A 25,142-nucleotide genomic window follows, 5' to 3' on the forward strand; every position below is an offset into this window, starting at 1 on the left:
GCATTTCTTTAAATTTTCATGTTACTGATGTGCCTCCGGTAGAAGTTGTGCTTTGGTGGATGTCTTCAAGAACAGTTGTAGGGCCGGGCGGTGGTGGCACACACCTTTAATCCCAGCACTCCGGAGGCAGAAGCAGGAAGATCTCTGTGAGTTTGAGGCCAGCCTGGTCTACAAGAGCTAGTTCCAGGACAGGCTCCAAAGCTAGAGAACCCTGTCTAGAAAAATAAAAAAGAAAGACAGACAGAAAGAAAGAAAGAAAGAAAGAAAGAAAGAAAGAAAGAAAGAAAGAAGGAAAGAAAGAAAAAGAACCAGTGTAGGACCTTCTTAACCCCAGTGGTGGTGTCATATGCCTTTAATCCCAGCACTAGGGAGAGCAGAGGCAGGTGAATCACTGAGTTCAAGGCCAGCCTGGTCTACAGATTAAGTTCGAGGACAGTCAGAGAGCTACACAGAGAAATCCTGTCTCGAAAAAAAGAAAGAAAGAAAGGAAGGAAGGAAGGAAGGAAGGAAGGAAGGAAGGAAGGAAGGAAGGGAGGAAGGAAGGGCGGGCCTTAAAGGTACCCACATAACTATTTACTATTAACACAAAATAAAGTACAATGCAATGCCAGGAGTATTGTGGACATAATCTAGAAATATAGAACATAGTAATACTTTACCTATTCACATATTGTCCTTACATTTCCTGTCTGGTTGAGAAAGACCCACTCTTCCCCTAAAAGCTAGTTTAAACAACTTCCTTTAAATAGCATCTTGAGTAACTTTACATTTGTCTTTCTAGAAAGAACCTGTAAATTTGAGTTTGACAATTAATACTAATAATCAAGGTTTGTTGCTCAAATGTGTGTGTGTGGGGGGGTTGGCCAGGAAACCCCTGTCTCTGCCTCCCCAGTGAGCCCCCATAGCCACTACCATAACCACAACCACCGCTGCTTTTTACCTGGGGGTTGCAGAGATGGTTCAGCTGGTAAAGTTCTTGCCAAGCATCTTTTGTGGCAAGCCATTTCTCCAGTCACCAGTTGTTGCTTTTTAATGAAAGGAGGAATAGAACACCCAGGGAGCCTTTGTTTCTCTAAAGTTGTTAAACGAGCCCGAGGAACCTTGCTTAAGATTTTTCTCAGTCAAATTTTGAAAAAGAAAATTTGAGGGGAGTTAGAATTTCTTTCATTCCAAAGTATTAAAATGAGAGAACATGGGAACATTTCAGCTAAAATTTTATTTTATTAATAGGGCCCGAGTCTCTTGCATCTTTGATTCCCTCCAGACTCCCGGATGTGAGTCTTCAAGAGTGTCACATGAGCAGAGATCTACACGCATGAAAGTGTCATTAATTTTTAACTGGTAATGTGAGAAGAGAAGGCTCAGTACTGACCAGCTGCATTTTGAACTCAACTACAGGCATGAATTATGTATACACGGAAAATTATTTGAAACAACTTTAGTCTATTATACCCTTGCTTTCTGTTAAACTTTTAGATAGAGTATATTATAATTATAACCAATTATTTTGTTTCAATTATCATTTCTAAATGATCCAAGCATTAATACATGATCCCTGGTGGTAGTCTGCTTCATAATTTTGTTAAGAAGCCAGTGATTTGCTTTTAATGAACTTCTGTGCACAGTACTATTTAATTAGATTAAAATGGAGTTCCCTTTGAAGTGTCTTAGAAGACGCTTTCTGGACGGATCTAGCCAGTTGGATGCCTGGGTCAAAAGGACTGTTTTGTATTTGTGAGACAGGATTTCTCTGTGTAGCCCTGGCTGTCCTGGAACTCACTCTGTAGACCAGGGCTGTCTTGAACTCACAGAGATCCACCTGCCTCCCCTTCCCGAGTGCTAGGGTTAAAGGTGTGCTCCACCACCGCCCTGCAAAAGGACTGTTTTTTGAGCCAGGGACTGCTACACTTTGAGAGCGGAAAGGAAATCAGAAAGATAAAGACACAACTCACGACTTTTCTTTCAATATAAAGGAAATATGATATTCCTTTTTCATCTACCATAGAATTTGCTTGGATGATAGTGATGTAAAAAACTTTTACGAATCCCTTCAACTTTGACAATTCGAACATTTATTTACTCATTTTTTTATACAGAATCTCATATAGCCCAGCTGGCTACGAACTGAGGATAACCTTGAATTTACGATCTTCTCTACTCCACCTGCTTCGCGCTCAGGTTACAGGCGTTAGCCACAGGTCTTGATGGAGAATTTCAAAGCTTTTGTAAACGAAATTATAGCGAACACTTTGATAATTACGTTCAGGTTACTTGGCATAAATGGGAAAGAAAATGAAGATAACAATGTATATGCAATCTAGACGCCGAGGTGGACCTGAAGTGTAGATAAGAATCATTAGCAGGAATAATTTGATGGTTCTAATTAATGCCGGTTGGAGAAGGACCGAGTCTAGCACACCAAACGCCCCAAAAAAGACACACCCAGTTTAACTGCCCGCTACCTTTAGGGAACCAGCCTCAGCTGTAGCTGAGGGCGCCCGCCGATGACGTATCCGGGCCCGGAGGCGATTGGCTCCCCGAGATGGGTGTCGGCAGCCAACCGGGCCCAGAACCGTCGCTTATCATCGCGATAGCTGCCACCTCAGTGCGGGATGGCCGCGGAGCCGGGTGGAAGTGCTCCGCGGCTCCGGGAGCCGGCTCTCGGGGCCGAGACATGGCCCGGGGCCCCGGCCAACTAAGCCGGCCTCATCCAGACATTGTCGCCATGCCCAAGAGAGGAAAACGGCTCAAGTTCCGGGCCCACGACGCCTGCTCGGGCCGAGGTGGGCGAGGGGCGGGGTCGGGCGGCAGAGGGGGTTGGGCAGCGGGGTTTGACGGGCGAAGACTCCACCGGGAGTGGCTGGGGAGACTTTGCCCGAAGTCTGAGGTGGCCTTGGCGCTGTGCTCTGTTTCAGTGACCGTGGCGGATTATGCCAACTCGGATCCGGCGGTGGTGAGGTCTGGACGGGTCAAGAAAGCCGTGGCCAACGCTGTTCAGCAGGAAGGTAGGTTTTCGCGGATCTTTTTGGTCCCGCGCCCTTAAGACAACATTAGGTGTTCTATTTTCCTTGAATTTTGCCCCGGTGTTTTTCCTGCAGCCCTTTGGGCATCTGGCCATGAACGTGTTTGCTCTTTTCACTGTTTACTTTCACGTGTTGAGGGTGGGATGGGTGTGTGTAGCCCTGGTAGCCAGCTTCTGGAGCTGAGATATTTTATTTCCTATTTGAATTAAAAGACAACTTTGTGACCAGGTAGGGTAGGCATTCCTTTAATCTCAGCATTGGGCAGACAGAGACAGGCGAATCTCTGTGAGTTCAAGGCTAGCCCGGTTTACACAGCAGTCTACATAGTGAGATCCGGTCTCAAAAGAACAACCAACCCCCGCCCCCCCCCCCCCAAAAAAACCAGAATTCCACACAACATTGTGTACTCATTCTTCTTTACCAGTTTTTGTAATTTATGTATATTTTACCATGCATACAATTGACATTTATTACTTCGGCATATTATTTTCTTTTTGCCATGTTCGTCTAGCTTTGAAGATTCTTGCAGTTGGATTTCTGTGACATAAAACACAAATCTTCACTGCAGGGGCAGGCCTGAATTGGATCCCGTTTCTCTTAAGCCATTGCTCCTCAGAGTTGATGTGCATGAGAATAGACTTGTCCTTTTGCTTTTATTGTCTGCAGGACACTCTGTGTGAATTTTGCACCCTCCCCTCCCCCCAAGTCGGCACTTTGAAGGAGTCTGTTTCTGCAACTTTAGAGACAGTTTGCTGATTGCTTTCCATTTTTTTTGTTATTAAAATTCTACAGTTTTGCTTCAGCTTTTGTTAATAGTCCTCAGCACTCTTCCTCATTGCCTCTCTCCTCCATGGTTGCTGATACCTTAGCTGAGTGTTTTTGGATGGGACCAGTGCATTTAATTCTTTCCTTGCTTTCTCCTAGTAAAATCTCTTTGTGGCTTGGAAGCCTCCCAGGTTCCTGCAGAGGAGGCTCTTTCTGGGGTGGGTGAGCCGTGTGACGTCATGGACAGCAGTGATGAGATGGACGCTCAGGAGGAAAGCACTCACGAAAGATCAGTCTCCAGGAAGAAGAAAAGCAAGAGGCACAGAGGTATGGGCTTGCTTTTCCGAGAATTCTGAGTTCTGTCTGTGGTGTCTGATGCTGTCTTTTTTCAATGCAAGGGAAGCTCTGAAAGGTGATAGTGGTATTGTGCCAGTTATTGTCAGTGATAGCCCTCTTTTCCAGGGTTCTAAAATTGATAACAACGTTTATAATAGTTTACTCTTTCTTAATTCTGCTAGGGATACACACACACACATACATGTATATACATATATACATATTTTATTATATCTGTATACATATGTGTGTATATGTGTACATTCTTCAGAAATTTTCCAACTTATGCTTTAAAAGGATTTTTTTTAGATACTTAATATGTTTGTCTACAAGTATATGTATCACTTATATTTTAAAGTATATAATTGAGTAGTTTTACTATTTTCTCAATTGTTCTGCTGTCTTTGAGCTAAGTATAGAACATTTCCATCACTCCAGAAAGAATTCTCAAGCCTTTGGCGTCACTGCTCCCCGCCCCTGTCTAATTTCATTCTCTGGAGATGTGCCTGTTGTAGACATTCCATACACATGGAATGATAACATGTCCCTTTAGGGCTGACTTCTTACACATGGCTTAATTTGTTTAAGGTTCATCTACATGGAATATGTACCAACAGTATTTTTTTCTATTTTTATTTGGTTATTCGAGACAGGGTTTCTCTCTGAAACAGTCCTGGCTGTCCTGGAACTCACTTTGTAGAACAGGTTGACTTCCAACACACAGAGATCTGCTTATCTCTGCTTCCCAAGTGCTGGGATTAAAGGTGTGCGCTACCACCGCTAGGCCTAATAGTTTATTTTTACTGCCTTATGTTTGACTGTTTTGCATTACAAAGCAACTTTAGGTGACATTTTGGGTGGATAAATACTTTCATTTCTAAAGCATAGTAAGTAGTCCTGCTGTTTTGGATTGTGTGGTACTCCGTAAGCTTTTGAGGAGTCACCAGAATGGCTGTATCATTGATATCTCTAGCAGTAGCATGCCAACATTGTATTAGCTCCACATTCTTACCAACACTTACTATTTTACTTGTGAAATTATAACGGATATGAAGTAGTATCTTTAAAAAAGTACTATTTTTATTTACATGTATGTGTGTTTCAGTGAATATTTGTTATGTATGCATGCCTGCAGAGACGAGAGTAGGGAGTTAGATTCTCTCTCTCTGAATTTATAGGTAGTTGTGAGTGGCCTGACGGGTACTGGGAACCAAATGGGAAGAGCAGCAAGTGTTCTTAACTGCTGAGCTATCTCTACAGCCCCTTCATTTTAAAAAAAAAAAGGATGCATGTGTGTACATGTATGTCTGTATTCTGGCCCATGGAGGCCAGAATGGGTGTCAGGTTCCTTGGAGCTGGGATTTTAGGCATTTGTCAGTTGCTTGATGTGATAATATCATACTGGTCCCCTGAAAGAGCAGTGTCCTGATTGAGCTTTTGTTGGTTTGTTTTTGTCAGCCTGACTCAAGGTAGAGTTATTTGGCAAGAGAGAACCCCAGTTGAGAAAATGTCCCTACCTGATTGCCCTGTGGGCAAGCCTGTGGTGTGTTTTCTTGATTGATGATTAATATGGGAAGGCCTGACCCACTGTGAGTGGTGCCACCTGTCGGATGGTCCTGGCTGATGAACTGGTTCAGCTGGGAAAGGTACTTGTCCCACGCTATCTGAGTTTAGTCCCTGGGACCCACATCAGGAAGGAGAGAAGTGACACCCGCAGGTTGTCTCTGATCTCAACACATATGCTGTGACACTTGTGTCTTCACACATATTATGTCTGTGGCATAAATAATTAAAATGTGATTTTAAAAAAGCCAGGCTCAACAAGCCATGAGAAGCAAACCACTGAACAGCACTTCTTCATGGCTTCTGTTTCTCTTCCTGCCCTGACTTCCTTTAGTGACGAGCTGTAAGAAGAAATGAGCCCGTTCTCTTCATGCTGCTTTGGTCATGGTGTTTACCACAGCAATGGAAACCCCGAGATGAGCAATAAGTGCTCTTCATCTGTGAGCTAGCTCTTCAGCTCTCTTCAGCTTCAGTATCTGTTTCTTTCTTTCTTTCTTTCTTTCTTTCTTTCTTTCTTTCTTTCTTTCTTTCTTTTTTTTTTTTTTTGGTTTTTGAGACAGGGTTTCTCTATGGCTTGGGAGCCTGTCCTGAACTAGCTCTTGTAGACCAGGCTGGCCTCAAACTCACAGAGATCTGACTGCCTCTGCCTCCCGAGTGCTGGGATTAAAGGCGTGTGCCACCACCGCCTGGCTAAAACCCTTTTCATAAATGTACAAGCTACGAGAGAATCGGAATGAATACCTTTAGGTATATGTGTAATAGTAGAACACAGAATATTGTTCTTTTTTTCTGTTTCAGAAGACCTGGATGGGGCTGGAGAAGAGTATCCTATGGATATTTGGCTGTTGCTGGCTTCCTATATCCGTCCTGAGGATATTGTGAATTTTTCCCTGATTTGTAAGAATGCTTGGACTGTCACTTGCACTGCTGCCTTTTGGACCAGGTTGTACCGAAGGTGCGACCACAGACTGCCAGTGTGTTCTTTGTAGCTGATTTCATTGCTGTTTGTAATTTGGAGCTGTGCCCAAGACGATGGGCTCTTTTCACTTTCTTTACCCTATGCCTTGGCATGACCCTAGCTTTGAACTTCTTGATTTCTAAGTCTTATGTTACTGATTCATGCAAGTGTTTGTCTTTCCAATGGCTGCCACCATACCCTGGCTAGTGTCTATTATTTTTTTGCAAGCAGTATTACTTTAGGCCCCAGAAAGAACTTAGGTTTTCCCTCAGAGGTTTATTTATTACATGGTCAGTGAAAGTGCTGGATTTTAATGTGGGCTACAGAGCTTAGGGACCTTTCGGAACTGTTTAGCTGTGGCAGGGATGGGTGCTAAGTTATCAGGGAATAGAGAACTTGCTGAGATGTCTGACAGGAGGCCCAGTGGCTCTTCTCCAGGACAAGCTCTCTTTGAGCAACTAAAGAATATTACACTGTCTTCAGTTCAGAGGTTTGTAATTTTGAAGAGCTTGAAATAGTTCAAATTTAACCACAAAAGGTGGAGAACTACAGGGTCACAAGATAAAGAAGCAAAAGTCATCAATAATTTAAGGAAATGGTTGGTGATGATGATGGTATTGGTGAGAACTCGGCAAGCTAGTACCTAGCAGTGGAGTAGAGCAGAGTTCCCATGGAAACCAGGCATCCTGGGGGACTGAGCAGGAGAGACAGGTTACATATTGGTAGGAGTCATGTGTCATGTTTCAGGCACTACTCGCTGGATGCTTCTCTGCCCTTGCGGCTGCGCCCAGAGTCCATGGAGAAGCTGCGCTGTCTCCGGGCATGTGTGATCCGATCTCTGTACCATATGTATGAACCATTTGCTGCTCGAATCTCCAAGAATCCAGCCATTCCGGAAAGCACTCCCAGCACACTGAAGAATTCCAAAGTAAGTGAAAATTGCTGTTGGGGGTTGGCTAATGGACTCCTGTGTGGTGGTCCTGTTCCTATGGCTTGTTAGCTTCTTGATGGGGAGGGCTGTTGGTCCTAACCCATTAGGGAGTTAATGTAAACCTGGAGGGTTCAGAAGTTTCATTTCTCCCAACATATTTCTGCTGTTCTGGGCTGGTTTATGGTATCTTTAAAGCTTTCTTGTGCTTTTAGAGTATTTCTTAGTCTCTTTAGCTTATTTTTATGCACAGCACATTTGACCAGTAGATAGGTGAGTTTTGATAGTTTGGCTAGGAAGAGTAGAACCTGAATGGCAGGTGTCTACTACAGTTTTCCAGAGTGACACAGATAGCAGAGGGACTCAACTGATTTTCTGTTTTTAATATAACCTAGGCATCTGAGATTCCACTTCATTCTTGACTTCCTTTAAGGATTCTGGTATAGACATCTTTACCTGGTAAGCCCCATGCCGGGTGCTTGCCAGGCCCTGTGGTAATTTGTTTCAGAGACTATAAAGTACTCCAATTCGTAGTTCTTAGGATTCCAAAGTCTTCTGTTTCAGTCTGCTTTTATCTTAGGATTCTCTGCATAGTTTATGTTCATACACTGTATTCAAGTTTCTGGTTTTCTGAATAATAAGTAGGTCTATTAGTCCTTGGCCCATTTTCTCCTCCCTTTACCAAGCTGGATGAGTGTAGTTTATGGTTATTTAGGGCAGTTGATGTCTTAGCCAGCTTTTCTTATCTTTTGAATTATTGGTAGTTACCTGACTCCGCTCTGCCCACTCTAGTCCAGCGCACAGCACTCTGCTCTCTCAGATTCTGTCTTTGTGCTTATAGACGTCGTAGGGTTCTCCTCTCCCACTTGAGCTCTAAGTGTGTGCTAATTCCAGGAACTAAAGCGTTTTATTGATTTCAGGGTAACCAAGATCCCCCTGCAACACTTATCAATGGAGGTTTTCAGGCCCTTTGACCTAACTCTTTAGTTATAATGCTAGCTGATGGATTTAGGGCAGGAGTGTGCTGCATGAGTAGAGTGTTACCCTGAAATGGCTTCTACTGTAATGTGAGTGGACAGTGTCCCATCTCACATTTACAGTGTCTTCCTCCCTATCCGATTACCAAGAAAGGTGATAATCATTACAGAGTTAACCATGCCAGGTGTGGAGCAGGGAAGCATTGATTGGGCAAACTCCTCATGCTTGACACATCTTAGCGGCTCCAGTGCACAATGCAAGGGCTACTGCTTAAATTCTAAAATATCCATATCTTTATATTCTTATTACTGTGTCTTTTTATTTTTTTAAAGTAGATTATGAAGCCAAAGTGGATTGAAAAATAAGCTCTTAATCCAGGTAGTGAGCACAGGCTACCTGGCAGCCTCTTTTTATATTATTAAAGATCCTCTGAAGAGGACGTGGGTCCTGTAGAGTGGCAGGTGCCTGGTGTATGGCCTCACCACTTACATGCCTGTAATTGCATGGCACTCAGTTGCCACCATGCCTAAAGGAAGTTGTCCCATTTCCCGGACACCAGCTTTTTGTATTTGATCCCCTTTCTCTCTTTTCAGTAGCATAGCTTGTGTGGGACACTGGAGCCGTTGTGATGGCAGCAGAAGTGTTTTCCCCTAAAAGCCAAGCTCATTATTTTTGATGGAGCAACAGGACGTACAGGGCATGTCTGAAGGCAGGACAGCTGGCACGGCGGACGACCCACCCCTTGTCCCCTGGGAGGTACTTCACTTCTTGTGCTTAACCCTAGCTATAGTCTGACTTCATTGAGGGGCTTGCTCTGGACTGAATTCAGCTTAGCTCATTGCTTTCCATAACAGCTGTCTGTTCCCAGAAGATCCTGAGTGGCTTGTTCCTGTTATAGGGCTAGCCCTCCTTGCCTGCTTTGTGGCCTTGTTAACCATCTTGCCTGGTGGCTACTTGGCTGCCTTTACATTTTAATGTAGAGCAGTGGCTGCTGAATCAGAGAAAATGCCCCACACTGTAGTTACATATTTTTGTCTTTAAAGATGAGAACATAGGGGTTGATCTTAGTAAGCTTCTGAGGTTGACTTGTATTGGTCCCTCTTCTCCTTCCTGAATAGCATTGTGACTGTCTTCATGGTACACCAGTGTAAGCGTGGGTCTGTGGGCACCAAAGTAAACCCTCTGCATCGCAACTGTAGTTGGCTTTAGAGCTGTCAGAGATTTTTTTGCTTATTAATTTTGTTACTTAATAATGCATTTTAATGTTATTCCCATAGTTTATTTTTGCTCTTCTTACAGTGCTTACTTTTCTGGTGCAGAAAGATTGTTGGGAACAGACAAGAACCAATGTGGGAGTTCAACTTCAAGTTCAAAAAACAGGCATGTGTCCTTTTTATCTCTATATTTTTATAAATTTAATTTTTTTAAGATTGTTTATTTGGAGGGTAAGAGAGAGTACTGCATTTATAAAGGACCCAAGTTCTAGAGCATCTAGTACCCTCTTCTGGCCTTTTAGGGCTCTGCACTCATATGTTCAAACCACTATCTATACCCACCTTAAAACTATCCTGAAACTTGGCCGTGTATATCAGACTGGCCTCAAACTAACAGGAATCTGCCTGCATCTGTCTCTCAAATGCTTGGATTAAAGGCATGCACCATATCTGCCTTGTCTATTGAGTGTTTGCCTGCATGTATCCATGTGCACCATGTGTATGCCTTGTACTTGTGTTGGCCAGAAGAAGGTGTTAGAGTCCCTGGAATTGGAGTTATAGACAGCCACTTTGTGGTTGCTGGGAACCAAACCTGAATCCTCTTCAAGAATAGGAAGGGCTCTTAACTGCTGAGGCATCTCTACATCCTTAAGATATCTTACTTAATGAGTTTTCCCATGTCTTAATCCCTTTGTGCTGCCGTAACAAAGTACTAGAGATTGGGTTATTTATAAAGAACAGAAATTAGTTTTCTCATAGTACTGGGGGTCAGGAAATCCAAGACCAAGGTACTTACATGTTCTGTGATGAGGCTCTGGTCCTTCTGTTTTCAGGATGGTGCCTTATTGAACCTTGTCTATTCTCGCATAGCTGTGGTGGAGAGCTAAAAGGGGTTGAATCTCTTTTAAAGTCCCCTACTCCCACCCCTTTTGAGAAAAGGTTTCTCTGTGTGGCTCTGACTGTCCTGGACCTCACTCTGTAGATCAGACTGGCCTCAAACTCACAGAAATCTGCCTGTGTCTGCCTCCTAAGTGCTGGGATTAAAGGTGTGCGCCACCACCACCACCTGGTTTATAGCCCCTATTTTAATAAAAGTCTTTATCCCATTCATGAAAGAGAAGTCCTTATGATATTATCACCTTCTAAAGACTCTATCCCTTATGTGACAGTAGATTAAATTTCAAATTTCAAAATAAATTTTGGAGGGAGCTATTTTATTTCCTTTTTTTTTTTTTTTTTTTTGGAGACAGGGTTTCTCTGTGTAACCTTGACTGTCCTGGAACTCACTTTGTAGATAAGGCTGTTCTCAAATCACAGAGATCCACCTGCCTCTATTCCTGAATGTGGGGATTAAAGTGTTTGCCACTGTGCCTGGCAGGAACTATTTTATATTGGAGGAAAAGAAATGAGCAACTTTAGGTTTTTATCCAAGATAAGCCTTGACAGATTTCCAGATTAGAGAATAGAGCTATAAAAGGTGTGTGTGTGTGTGTGTGTGTGTGTGTGTGTGGTGTCTGTGTATATGTATGTCTGGTGTCTGTTTATATTTGTGTCTGGTGTCTCTGTGAGTATGTGTGTTTGGTGTCTGTGTATATGTAGTTTTGGCTCAGGAGATAAAATACCTGTCACAAGCATGAGGATCTGAATTCGGCTACCCAACCCATATAAAAACTGACGTGGCCATATGCTTCTGTAAACCCAGTGCTGGGCGGATAGAATAGATAGAAAGGCAGAGTGCTGGAGCTCACTGGCTTCCACATGCACTTACACACATCTACCCTCACACATCCCACCCCACTCACGTTTTGTGGGCCGCTAAGGAAAATTAAATATGCATAATCACTTAGTTCTATTGCTGTGAAGAGACACCATGACATGGCAGTTCTTATAAACGAAAGCATTTACTTGGGGCTGGCTTATGGGTCAGAAGTTTAGTCCATTATCATTATGGTGGAAAGCATGCTAGCATGCAGGCAGATATAATGCTGGAGAAGTAACTTGAGAGTTCTACATCTGGATCTCAGGTAGCAGGAAGAGAGAGACACTAAGCCTGGCTTGGGCTTTTGAAACCTCAAACCCCCCCCCCCCCCCCCCCCCCCCGCCCCCAGTGTCGTAGTTAAGGTTTTTATTGCTGTGATGAGCATGACCACAGCAACTCTTATAAAGAAAACATTTAATTGGGGTGGTTTGCTTAAAGTTTCAGAGGTTCGGTTCAGTCCATTAATATGACAGGGAACATGGCAGTATGTAGGCGGATATGGTACTAAGCTAAGAGTACTACATCTTGCAGGCAACAGGAAGTTGACTGACTCCCTGGGCATTATCTTGAGCATAGGAAACCTCAAAGTCCACCCCCACAGTTACACACTTCCTCCAACAAGGCCATACTCACTGTAACAAAGCCACACCTCCTAATGCTACTCTGTGAGATTATGGGGGCCAGTTGCATTCAAACTACCACACCCAGTGACACACTTCCTCCAACAGCACCATATCTGCTCCACACCTCCTAATCCCTCCCAAGTAGTGCTGATGACCTTCCCTGTTGACCAAGCCTCCCAAGTCCTGGGATTAAAGACGTGTAATTAATTATAATTTATAAAACAAACAAAAAACCCAAAATAAAATGAGAGGAAGGAAAGAAGGTGAATCATGGCAAAATATTCAGTGGTTGAGCTTTTTATGTGTATACATATTTAAAAGTTAGGAAAAGGGGGAACATTTTAGTAATGTACTGAAATTATTCACATACCCTTTTGGTTAAATATTTAAGATATCCGGGCTAGAGAGGTGGGTCAGCAGGTAAAAAGGCACTTGTCATCAAGCCTGATGACTTGGGTTTATTCCTAGGACCTACATTTCATTAGAAAGGAGAGAGCTGACTTCCATGAATCGTCCTCCGACCTTCATACATTGTTGCACATGTTCACCCACATACGTAGAGACACACACACATGAATTAAAATGCTTTTTAAATTTGAACAATAATGATATACATTGTTTTGCATCTGAGGTAATTTGGAAACGCATTGCCAAAAATTTTGTTCAAATGTACTTATTCATTCTGTCTACTATTGCTTGACTCTGCCTGTGATCTTTTTTTTTCCTGTCAAACTTGTCTCTGCTTAACTCACTGATGAGATGCGTATAGTTACTTATCATCTCTCTCTCTCTCTTTCACTTTTGGTTTTCAAGACAGGGTTTCTCTATTGGGAGAAGGTGGCGCACACCTTTAATCCTAGTACTTGGGAGGCAGAGGCAGGCGGATCTCCGTGAGTTCAATTCAAGGCCAGCCTGGTCTACAGAGTGAGTTTCAGGACAGCTAGGGCTACACAGACCTTGTCTTGAAAACAAACAGAATAAAACATAAAACAGAGCAAAAATTATATATATGTGTGTGTGTGTGTGTATAAAATATTACATCATCTCCCCTTTCCTTTTCTCCCTATAAACCTTCCCATGTAACCTCAACCCTTGCTCTCCTTCAAATTCATGACCTCTCTTGATCTGTTTTTGTACACCACCCCTCGCCCCCAACACCACCAAGAAAGGGTTTCTCTGTGTAGCCCTGGCTTTCCTGGAACTTGCTCTGTACAGCAGGCTGGCATTGAACTCTCAGAGATCTGCCTGCTCCTGCCTCCAAGTGAAGGCATATGCCACCACTGTCCAGCTACTTACCCTTCTCTTGATGATAGGCAAGGCAGCACTTTCACTGCTGAGCCATATTGCTTGTCCCACAAAGTTTCTAACCAAAGTCAGGCATCATATTTTTCTGTTAATTTATTTTTAAAAAGATGGTTCTTGTGAAGAAATTTGGCTTTCATGAAAGTGTTTATAAGAAACTTGCAGTCTGTAATATCAATTAGATGCCTTTCTCTACTCAGGGTAAGCCCTAGCAGCTGAGAAATGGGACAGGAGACCAGAATTACTGCAGGAAATTGAATGCTGAGAGTTCCTTTAGTGCTGAGACTGATGAATCCTGTTTTGTGGTTCCTGGAATTTGGAGGTTGATTCTGCATCTGTCCCTTCTCTACAGCAGATATTCTTTGAAGTCTGACAAATTACATGGAATTTTGCAGTCTTTCAAACAATGGCGAGTGGCTGCAGAGCCACTTACTGTAGATGGTGGAAGTACTGTCTAAATCAAACATAAACTCATTGCTATATTCACTAAACATGCTCTTATCCTTTTTTGTTCTTTAAAAGATTTATTTATTATGTATACAGTGTTCTTCCTGCATGTATGCCTGCACTGCAGGCCAGAAGGATGCATTGTAGATGGTTGTGAGCCACCATGTCATTGCTGGGAATTGTCTGTAGGACCTCTGGAAGAGCAGCCAGTGCTCTTAATCTCTGCCATTTCTCCAGCCCCTTTCCCTTTTCTTAATAGGTATATTGTCTTTGATCTCTGCATAGAAACTAGTATGTATAATAAGGAAATGACAGAAAATTTTATCTCACTAACTTTAGTTTACTTGTTGGCTTTTCCTCTGTAGCATCTTAAAGAGTATACGTATTTCCTCTGAGCCACTAGATTAATACTTAAGCTGCCTTAGTCCCCTAGATTAAAGAGCAAGTGTATGGAACGGTTGCAGCCACCCATTCAATATGAGGATGTTCATACCAACCCTGACCAGGACTGCTGCCTGCTACAGGTTACCACCCTCAATTTCATCTTTGTTCCTATTGTCATGGGAATGATATTTACCTTGGTAAGTGGGGATTCAGCTCTTTTATAGATTTGCATTGTATCTGTAGTTTGAAAAAGGATTTGTAGATTTAACTATTGGGAAGAAATCTCTGAAGAATAATAAAGCCAAAAATTAAAACCAGAATAATACACGGGTATTCTCCCCCATCAAGTGACTGCACACATACCAAAACCAAAATAAAACTCACAAAAAAACCCCAAAGACTTCCCAGATAAAAACAAAACAAAGTCTGAAATCAGATTTGCATATTATAAAGACAGATATGGGGAGAAGCTAATTATATCTGAGAATGTTTTGCCTGTCTCTTCTGTAAGAGAGGGAAGGATTTCCCATCTTCCTGTATGTGCAGTGATCATAATGGTAAGAAATGGTATCTTGAAGGGAGCATTGAGAAACACATACGAGCACTGTCAGGACCTTGGGCGTTCATGTGCTTCCTTAATGGAATATTAAAATAGAGAACTAACTTTGTCCTTGTGATGCTCTGATTCTTTAGAACGTGGCCAAAGTTAGAGGAGTAAATAATAGATGTTCCTGTAGCTTATACTTTGCGTGTTTTAAAAATGCAGCCAGAAAGTTCATGTTATTTGCCGTTTGTCTTCTATGTGTCTTAGACTTATCAGAGATGTATGGAGTTCTTCTCTATGATGAAAAAGCTTAATTTCTTAATGATAGGTATTTTATATCATGAAGAATTTAAGTAATACATAAATTTATTGGGAAGTAGATGTGACTTAGACTGCCACTGTGCTGTAACTACAGTTGACTTCCGGGGACTGTTTCTAAAGGGTGTCTGTTTCTATGTCCAAGTCTGCATCCTCTTGTAGCACTTTCCCCTCCTTTCATGGGAAACCACATCAATGACCTCACTGTTAACTCATATTCTGTAGATGCTGCACTAGTTCTGTATAAACTTGCATGTAACTACTTGGAGGTTTTTTGGTTTATTTTCCAAAAAAAGGAGGTCAGGCTGAGGTTTCATGTATTAGGTTTTATGTTTGACTTGTTCATCAGTATCTTACCAGAATGCCATCTTTATCCTATATGTATAACACATTAAATGGCTTTGTGGTAGAATGTGTGCATATATCTTAAGTTATTTATCTGTAAGGCCCTTTAACACAAAGAATAAAAACCCTTATAAAAATCACCCTGAACCTTTTATATCATTACAAATTTATTGATATCATAAAAGAGATGAACCTTGAGACTGAACCAAGGTGTATTATGTGTAGACCAAATCAAGGAGAGCCCAAAAGAAACCAAGGGTTAATTAAATACTAACCATATTTTAATTTCAATTAGATGCTGACTGTGCCTTTCTCTCGTAGTTTACTATTAATGTGAGTACAGACATGCGGCATCATCGAGTGAGATTGGTGTTCCAAGATTCTCCTGTTCGTGGTGGTCAGAATCTGCGCAGTGAACAGGGTGTGCAAGTCGTCCTGGACCCAGTACACAGTGTTCGGCTCTTTGACTGGTGGCATCCGCAGTATCCATTCTCCCTGAGAGCATAGTTACTGCTTCCCATCCCTTGGGACAGCTCCCAGACTAGTCCGTTAGTAATCAGATTCTGTTGGAGGGGCAGCTGGATTGTATATCTGATTAGTGATGCAAATACTGTTGGGTTCCTGGGGCTCCTATTACAGGAGGTGGAAAGGTTGAATCAAGAGGAAAAACACCTATGATTTATAAACATTTTCATGTAAAATTTGCATATTTGAAAGGAGAAACCTGGCCTCATTTTCCGTGTTAATCCCCAATTGGTGCTGTTGAGCTTGTTCTTTATTTTATCTCAACAAAAATGGATGATCTTGCGCCAGGGAAAAATTAGACACTTAACTTTTCAAGCAAGGAAATTTTCCCTTGTGGATTGCAGGAACCCAGAGGTTTAAAATGGTTGCTCCATTGTTGCTGCTCCTCAAATTCAAGTGAATATTTTTTCTTTTCCCTTTACCCTTCTCCAGAAATAAAGCAGGCGACAGGGTTGTCAGAATCTTGTAAGATTGACTTGTGCATCTTTTAAAAAAATGCTTTTTGGATATTTATTACATGAATATTGATTGTTTTGCTGATTTTGTATTTTGGGTTTTTGCTTTACTGCATGAGACTGATAGTGGTGGTAATGATCATGTGCCCCTGGTACTGTCCTAAGAACTTTATATGCTGTGTCTCTAATCCTTGTGTCTTGCAAGGTAATTGAAATCCTTCCCATGTTATGGTTGAGAAGCTGAATCATTGACTTACCCAAGGCCAGAGCTGCTGATCCCTGCAGAGCGAGGATTCTGACCTATGTCTTTTTTGCTATGCCACAACTCCAAAGGCCAACCATTTTTCTTGTGGTACATAGTGTTAAAAGGGAGTGGGCAGAATGTGATAAATAAAAAAGTAAAGAATGAGTTAGTTTAACTCTTTCAGTTAGACATGCATTAGCTGAAAGGTAAAACACAGTTTAGGAAGAATTGGAGTGTTTGCATTAAACTATTAGAAAGCCTTTATTATGCTAAAGGTCATTTTCAAAAAAGCATTGCATGTTGAAACCAGCCTTAAACTAGAAGCAATTAGTGGCTTTTCTCTGCCCTGTCCTGTTCTTTGCAACCTTTGTTTTTGTTTTTAAAATCATCCTGTGTGCTTTCAGGAGCATGGTCTTCTGTCCGTATGGAAACATTGACATTCTCCTTTGGTCAGTTCTTGCTGTCCCTGGTATGCTCTGAGAAAAGGATCATGGGTGGGTTTTTGTTTATTCTTTTGCTAAGAAGAGAACCTTGTTTCCTTTTCCCACCCTGATGTGGCAGGAGGTAGGCAGTAAGACAGTATTCTTACACTCAAAATTCTGAGTTCAACCCCTTGCACAGCAGTCCAGCCTCCCTGCCCCACAAAAAGGAGACTTCTTGAGACAGGATCTTTCTATGTAGCCCAGGCTGGCCTTGAACTTAATCCTCTTACGATAGTTGCCTGGAATGTTGGGATTACAGGTGTGAGTCACCAGACAGGACAAAGACAATATTCTTTAAACATAAAATTATTGTGGGGTAAAACTGTGAGCTAAACTGCTAAGTTAGTGTGATGTTTATCACTCTAACCCACCCATGCTAGTTAAAGAATATTCTTAAGAAGCATCTATTTAATACTGCTTCTGACAGCTAGCCTTACCCCACACTGAGGGGAATACTAACGTTGGTTGAACAGAAAGTGAGCCTGGGTCAGTAAAAAAGACAACCAGAATTTGGGTACTTAACAAAAGCAAACAGAAACGCAAGGGCAATGAGCCCTTTACAGATCTCTGCAATCAAAAGTTGTCTCTTTGAAGCAGAAAAAAGGAAGCACAGTCTGGAGCCCTTGAGAAAAGCGATGCCCTGGACAGGGGGACGTTGTCCTTGTGGGTGTGTCTCCCATTTAGGTTTACTTCAGGGTGAAATAAATGCGGCTTAATAATTGTTGTCTGGCTCAACTTCTGAGTTCTTGTGCCAAACTCCATGGTATGATCATAGATACTATATTCTGCCTTTGAAGTTACTGCTTCTGCTGTGTTCTTAACACATTGCCAACACTTGGTAAAGTGGTTTTTCACGGTTGCCATAGCTTCAGTCTTCCTCAGCATTGACTGAGTTGCCTTTTCTGGCATTGTTCGTATTTTGTTAATTACAGGATCTGAAGAGTCTCAAGGATTGCCTTTTGGTAAGCACTAGACCACCAGGAGGACAATTGGAACTTTGTAGACTCTAGGTCTAAAAATTAATAATTTTTGCTTCTTGAAATATGTATATATTTATATACATATGTTATATGTACAAATATGCTATATATGTATATACATATGTATGATATATATACATGTTATCTATCTATCTGTGTCTGTCTGTTTATCTGTCTATCTATCTATGTTCTTGCTCAAGTGGTCAAAAAAAATACAAATTTAGCTTCTCCCAAACCCCGTAGGAATTACATTTCCTTGCCTTTCTCTAAAGATGCAAAGACTATGTTGAATATATTGGGAGAAAGTGAATGAAAGGCTGTTAACTGATTCCAGCTACAGCCTTTACAGACATTGCTGTTGCAGGTTGTGCATAGATCTGTAACTGCACATTGCATATTTATAACGGTTCTTCGCTGCTGGGCCCTGGTTGCTCATGCCAGCACTTGGGAGGTGGAGATACAGACAGGTGAATCTGAGTTTTTGTCAGCCTGGTCTACAGAGTGAGTTCCAGGACAACCAGACTACACTGGTTTACAGAGTGAGAGGGTTGCACAGAACCCTGTCTCGAACCTCCCTCCCCCCAAAAAAACCCAAACCAAACAAACCCCACACCCACGACCACACTTCACACTTATAACTGTGCTTATGGGGTGTTTGTAAAGGATTTGAGTAGGCACTGTAATGAAACTTCACAAACCAGATGGGAAAGATACATTAATAGCCACGGGGGCAGGGAAAGGGAGCAATTCAAGAAAATCGGTTTAGCTAAAATCAGAATTTTGGCATATGAGCGTGTTTTCATAGGATGTATGTATCATAGACAACACTTCATTTTATAGTAACAGTGCTAGGACAGTCACATGCCTAAAAGCAAGTCATAATTTACTGCAGCACATACTATAAGAGTAGCTGGGTTTCCAGTTTCTCCATTTAAAGACGTGTGGGAGAGAACAGGTGTGAAAGGTGACAAACGGCTGGCCATTTAGGGAAGAGGTTAGACTTGGGAAGGTGGATTCAGGGGTTAGAAGCGGGTAGGCTGTGCTTGCATTCCCAGTCCTGAGGCCTAAACACCTACCAGATTAAATGCTGGCCCTGCCCTCTCAGGCCCAACCAAGATGGCGCACAGCATCAAAGCAGCGCCCTTGTCACGTGTGAACCCGGTCTAGGCAGCGCCCGAGTGGGGGGGCGTGGCCTTGGGAGAGGCGGCCAGGCCCCGCCCTTAGGGGGTGGGTCCGGGGTATCACGGAGGAAGGGGGCGGGTCCTAGAGGCCGGGTACTCGGCGGCGGAGGCTGCAGCTACCTTTGCGCGCTTGCCTCTAGGACGCCTTGCGCTGCCGAGGTCGGGGGCGGCGCCCTGCTGCCGCTGGGCCTTCCGCGATTCCACGCAGGTGAGCGCCCACAGCCCACTCCGCGGGAAAGGATTCCCCTTTCCCCAGCTCCGACTCCCCTGCACAGTTTGAGGAGGAGTCTCTGTTAGTGCGCCTTGGGAAACAACCTCTTCTGGTCTGGATGTGTCTCTGCGGGGCGCGGGTTTCGTCGCCCCTCGCCTTTGCTGTGCCCTGTGCCCTTGGGGATGAGGATGGGGGTCGATGCCTGTTTTGCAGGGAGGGCGTAGAGTTCTTCCTCAGCTCCATCGGCTTCCTGGGAGGGGGCAGCCGGGTAGACTGCGCCCCCACATCCTCTCCAGGAGTCAGAGCAAAAGCGCGTCTGGGCTTGGGGGCCAACTCTGCTCCTTTGGGCGAGCGCTTGTGAGGCTGAGGTCTTCGTTCTTCCCGGGGGTCTTCATCCTCCCCGCGTGCCTCTTTACGCCCTTGGTAACTATCGTCAGCTCTGCATTCCTGGAACTGTCAGGGTGTCAGGCCGTACCAGAGATGCCCCCCATCTCCGCAGTGCTGGGGCGGTGGGGTGGAAGGAATGGCCAGCCCGAGGCCAGAGTGGGGGTGGGGATAAGGGTGGGCGCAACAGGAAAAGACGTTCGTAATAGAGATTCCTGAACTGGTGTGGGTTGGGGGTGAGGGGCTGGTTAGTGAACACAGTAGGGGTATTTCCCAGCACGCTTATTGAAGCTTTTATGGCGGGTTGGAAGGGAGGTCGGGCTGGAGGACCTGGATGTGTTGTAGGTGGTTTCTTTGAGAAGGAGGAGGAATCTAGGACTAAGTGCCACTAGGTGCTGATGTCACCTTTGAAGAGAGATGTGTTAGAGAGGAGGGAGAGTTGAGGCAGCTCTTCAGTACTTGTTCGTGGAGAGCAAGTGGTTAAGGGGGCTGTGCTTAGCCTGACGATTCCCTCCTGGTGTGAGCTGGAGGAGGCTGCTCCTGGAGCCAGGTTTCAGGGACTCCCTGCAGCCCTTTCCAGAGTTGGGATTGACACTTGGTACTTTGTTCAATACCGAGTAAACATTTATTGGGCACCTACTACGTGCCAGACACCTTGCTAACTACTTGGTAATGCAAAAGCAGTTTAGGACCATGGAGCAAACGAATGACAGTCGAAGTAGCACAAGTATTAGGCACTATCCTCCCATATATAATTTAGTTACACTGGTAATTGCCTGGCAAAACAAAACAAAACAAAAAACCACCACCCCCACAACAACAAAAAGACCCCAACCGGATTTCAACCCACAGAACCTCTATCACCACGTTAGCTGGCCATATAGTCTTAAGTAAAAAAAAAAAAAGCTTGAATGATTTTCATTGGCTATTTTCTTAGATTTTTGTGCTAAGGTTTGAGGAGGCTTCCCGAGATAAATGATGTCTCAAAGTAATGAAATGAGGGACAGTACATTGGTTATTAGGGCTGCGAGGGCCTAGACATTGTGCAGTAGGAGACACTGTCTCTGGAAAATGCGTGGGTATGGGCAATTGCCATGAGGGGAGTTCTCATCTGGAGGTGTTTGGGTCTGTGCTGCTGAGTATGCCATGATGGAAGTATATGGGCTCTGCCCAGCGACTGGCTTGTAAAGGAAGGATCAGAGGGGCAGAGTAGGGGCAGGCGGGCTTTTGGGTCCCCTCTGAATTGATGGCTGAAGTCTTAGCACTGGAAGGAGTTTATGAGGTTTGCGGTGCGACCTTTCTGAGCCTCTGATGATAGACTAGAGCTGGGGAGAAGATGGGGAGTTGGGCTGGGATGGTGAAGGCTCAGGAGGGCCAGGCAGCTGGGTACCAAAGGAGCTCTAAGAGATAGGATAGTTAGTGAGGCCTTGCTACTCCAGAAATACTCTCCCCGGCCTCAGAGAGCTGTATTGTATTAAGTTGGTAGAGGATTTGCTTTATGAGCAAGGTGTGCTGTGCTGACTGAGCAGCGCAGAGAGGCTGTGTGTGTGTGTTCACCTGTCTGGTGTACATGTGTGTGCTTGTGCAAGTGTGTGTGCTGGAAATGAGGAGTAAGGAAGACTGAGAGAGAAAAATCGGCCAAAGTCCCACATATGGGTCCCACATAAGGAACCAGAAGAAATGGAGAAGAGGGAGTGGGGTCAGGGAGAGACAAGTGTGTATTGCAACCACGTAAGTCACCATCTGTCCCCCTACCCCCCCACAGCCTGCTAGCTCACTGATCTATAATTAGCTCTGGAGGGCATACGGTGCTGGCTCACAGGAGTGTGGCACTTTGGGTGGCCAGCAGAGTAAAGAACCCTCAGAGGGCCTGTGGTCCTGTGCTGAGGACCGTGTGCCCAGGATCACGACCCGTCGGAATTCTTCAGTGTGAGAAGGGCTCTGTATTGCTGAAGTGGGAAGGGGCCTTAAGGAACTGAGAATGTCAGTGAGGTAGAGCTGGTGGGGGAACGGTGCTGGGACGAGGACTCTAAAGGAGAGTTATATGAGAGTTGAGGCGGCTTCTAGCCCAGGGCAGCAGCGTGCCTTTCAGTTAGGGACTGAGAGGCCTTGGCTTCGGGTGGCTTCCTCTGAGAGCTTCAGTTGCTCATACTTCAGAGGTGATACTCAGAGCTGACCCCAGGCTAGACCCCAGGCTGCTCAAATGCTACCCTGTACAGGATTCTCCCATGAAGCCTGTGATGGATCTTACCCGTTTTCTTTACCTGTAATAGTACTCTTTGAGTGAGTATTGAATTGAAGTTGTCAGTCTTCTGGTCCCCTGGGTTCTGTGAAGCAGGATCTCCTTGCAGTTAAGATATTTAACCTGCAGCAGAGAAGTGTTGGGATGCAGTACCACATTGTTACACTCCGTTGGGCGAATTGGCAGTAGATGACATGGAAATCCCTAAATCTGTCATAAAGCAGAATATTTAGGTTTGGGTTCATGACCTTGAATGATACAACAAATGTATAGATATGGTGCAGCCAGCTTATATATACATATTTTATTAATTATAGAACTGTGTAACATGTTATTGTATGGCAATTTTAAAGAGCACTCAAATAATTTTTAAAAGTTTAAAAAATTTAAATTTAATGTGTATGGGTACTTTGCTTGTATGATATGACTATGTACCAGGTGTCCCTGGTGCCTGTGGAAGCAGAAGGTGGCATTGGATACCCCAGAACTGGAATATAGATAGTTGTTAGCCACATGTGGATGCTGGAACTTAAACGTGGGTCCTCTGGAAGAGCAGTCAATATTCTTAACCAATGAGCCATCTCTCTATCCTCTTGAAATGCATGCATACAAAATTTATTTATTTATTTATTTATTTATTTATTTATTTATTTATGACAAGGTCTCTTTACATAGCCCTGGTTGTCCTGGATCTCACTATGTAGACCAGGCTAGCCTCAGACTCAGAGATCCACCTGCTTCTGTCTCCTGAGTGCTGGGATCAAAGGTGTGCGCCACCATGCCCAGCTTTGAAATAATGTTTTAATTGTCAGATAAAGTAGCTGGCTTGTATTTAGAGGCCTTTATTGCTTGCTATCTTGTCCAGCCAGTGAGTTGAAGTCTCATAAATTATGAGTGCATGTGTGTTTAATAGGGTTTCATGTAGCACAGACTGGCCTTAAACTTTCCTGTACGGTTGGGAATAACCTTGAATTTGTGACCTTTCTGCCTTCATACTCGAGTGCCAGTATTGCAGCTGTGCAGTTCGGTGCACATCCGATGTACCTCCATGGCCCTTGTCTTCACGTAGACTATCGTCTTTCCAGAGGGGAAATAGGTTTCCATCCACTTTAAGAAAAACTTGCACAGAACGATAGAAGTCCCCTCGTGTGGCACTGAGTTCCTATTCCTAAGTAAGATGTGAAGGGAACACAGGATGGGGAATGTGTGGCTGCAGGTAGTGGGGTGGCGGTGGTGGTAGGGCAGAAGGTGATAGGTACCATGGACCATGGTGGCTGCTTTGGAAGAACGCTTTTCCATGTTTGCTCAGAAGAGCAGGACTGAGAGTGGACAGTTGGGAAGCCTGCTGTCTGAGATTGACATTCTGAGAGGTGACATGGGGTGAACCAGCCTTCTCTCATAGACACAGAGACCTGTGCTTAGAACCCTGCAATGCACCCCCAATAGATTGAAGTAGTCAAAGGGAGGGTTGGGCCCGTTTCTATGACCTCAGCTCACACAAGGCCAGTGTGGTGTGTCTCAATCTTTTGGCCCTATAAGGGGCAGAACACTGGAACAAATAGAACTGTTTGTTTTTCATCCCCACCCCTCTCTCCTTTCCCTCTCAGATATTCTCACGTAGGTTCAGTCAGACTCTTTCATGACCAACAGCGCACATTTATGATCATACATGTAAGCGTGAGCTTTCATGGCCCCACTGCGCTTTTAGGAGTATACAAGATTTCTTGCCTCCTAGATTCCTATGTCTGTCTTTACCACACATACTCGTTCTCATGACTGTGCACATGCTCACACACCATCGCAGAGTCACGAGCCTTGACGTAGAATTATAACCACAATGTTTGTGACTCGCAGTCTATGTTTGTGGATGTTTATATACTCACTGGCTTTCGTGCACACACTCAGGCCCTGATGGTCATGACCATACTTTTTCCCCCCTGAGACAGGGTTTCTCTGTATAACAGCCCTGACTGTCCTGGAACTCGCTCTGTAGACCAGGCTGGCCTCGAACTCACAGAGATCCACTTACCTCTGCCTCCCGAGTGCTGGGATTAAAGGCGTGTGTCGTACTCTTACCACATTCTCATTGTCTCCTGACTCTTCCATGGCTACGCATATACACCAAGCGTCCTCATGACTACATGCTCACATATCTGACTGCATAAAGACACATGACTCCCTCATTCTCTGTTTCATAAACACTTGTACAATGCTGTTTTTGTCCATGTACGCGTGCGTGCGCGCGCGCACACACACACACCCCTTTTACAGTGCTTGCATTTCTCAGTAGTTCTGTACTCTGTGCCTCATCCTGACACCTGTCAGCACTCTGACCAGTACGGTTGGATGCAATGTGATAGCTCCTTAATCTTAAGACTGACTCACTACTAATACAGTGACTTCTGAGCACTTATTTTTTTTTTTCCCATGCCAGAGAACCCTGTTGAACATTTGTCCGGCGCAGATCCCTGGCTTTGAAAGATTTTTGATGTTCCAAATATACCATCCACATTGCTTTGTGTCTTCTTTTGAAAACTGTTTGAGAACACTCTGATTGGTCTGAGGTGCCTAGAATGATTGTCGTCAGTGATGAGCACTGGAGAGGCAGAGGGCTGTGTTCAGGGCTGCATTCTTATGTCTTGGCTTGGGTAATATATGCTCTCTAGGAGATGGCTGGAATGTGGAAAATGGTTGACAGATCCTAGTGTCAGCTTTGTAGCTGTCCCAGGTCTAGTGTTCTGTTGCACAGATATTCCGGCTGTCTTGTTGAAACTTTGTTTTAGCAGAACATAAGAATTATACTTAGAGCCTGGTCTACAAGAGCTAGTTCCAGGACAGGCTCTAAAAAAAAAGCTGCAGAGAAACCCTGTCTCGAAAAAACAAAAAAAAAAAAAAAAAAAAAAAAAAAAAAAAAGAATTATACTTAGGCTTTCTCTTCGCCATCTTTCCTC

General features: G+C 43.8%; 1 protein-coding gene across 3 annotated transcripts; it reads left to right on the forward strand.

Annotated features, from left to right (window-relative positions):
* Positions 1 to 2,590: 2,590 nt before the first annotated feature.
* On the forward strand, positions 2,591 to 16,876 carry Tmem183a (transmembrane protein 183A). Of its 3 annotated transcripts, none has more exons than XM_038349222.2 (8): positions 2,591 to 2,783; positions 2,916 to 3,005; positions 3,948 to 4,115; positions 6,486 to 6,642; positions 7,393 to 7,573; positions 9,851 to 9,931; positions 14,322 to 14,477; positions 15,809 to 16,876. In XM_038349222.2, the coding sequence occupies exons 1-8, from the start codon at positions 2,675 to 2,677 to the stop codon at positions 15,992 to 15,994; spliced, it is 1,128 nt and encodes a 375-aa protein (XP_038205150.1). In that variant the 5' UTR covers positions 2,591 to 2,674; the 3' UTR covers positions 15,995 to 16,876. The 3 variants fall into 3 exon arrangements, with proteins under 3 accessions (XP_038205150.1, XP_038205151.1, XP_038205152.1); XM_038349223.2 differs by having other exon boundaries at positions 6,489 to 6,642; XM_038349224.2 differs by having other exon boundaries at positions 3,972 to 4,115.
* Positions 16,877 to 25,142: the final 8,266 nt, after the last annotated feature.

The sequence above is a fragment of the Arvicola amphibius genome, chromosome 12 (assembly GCF_903992535.2).
Source record: "Arvicola amphibius chromosome 12, mArvAmp1.2, whole genome shotgun sequence".
NCBI lineage: Eukaryota > Metazoa > Chordata > Mammalia > Rodentia > Cricetidae > Arvicola > Arvicola amphibius.

Bases quoted from the DNA above. Each gene is read 5' to 3' on its own strand.
- Tmem183a (XM_038349222.2), top strand. From the start codon at position 2,675: ATGGCCCGGGGCCCCGGCCAACTAAGCCGGCCTCATCCAGACATTGTC. The intron at 3,006-3,947 runs GTAGGTTTTCGC...GCTTTCTCCTAG, and splicing joins CAACGCTGTTCAGCAGGAAG to TAAAATCTCTTTGTGGCTTG. The intron at 4,116-6,485 runs GTATGGGCTTGC...TTTCTGTTTCAG, and splicing joins GAAAAGCAAGAGGCACAGAG to AAGACCTGGATGGGGCTGGA.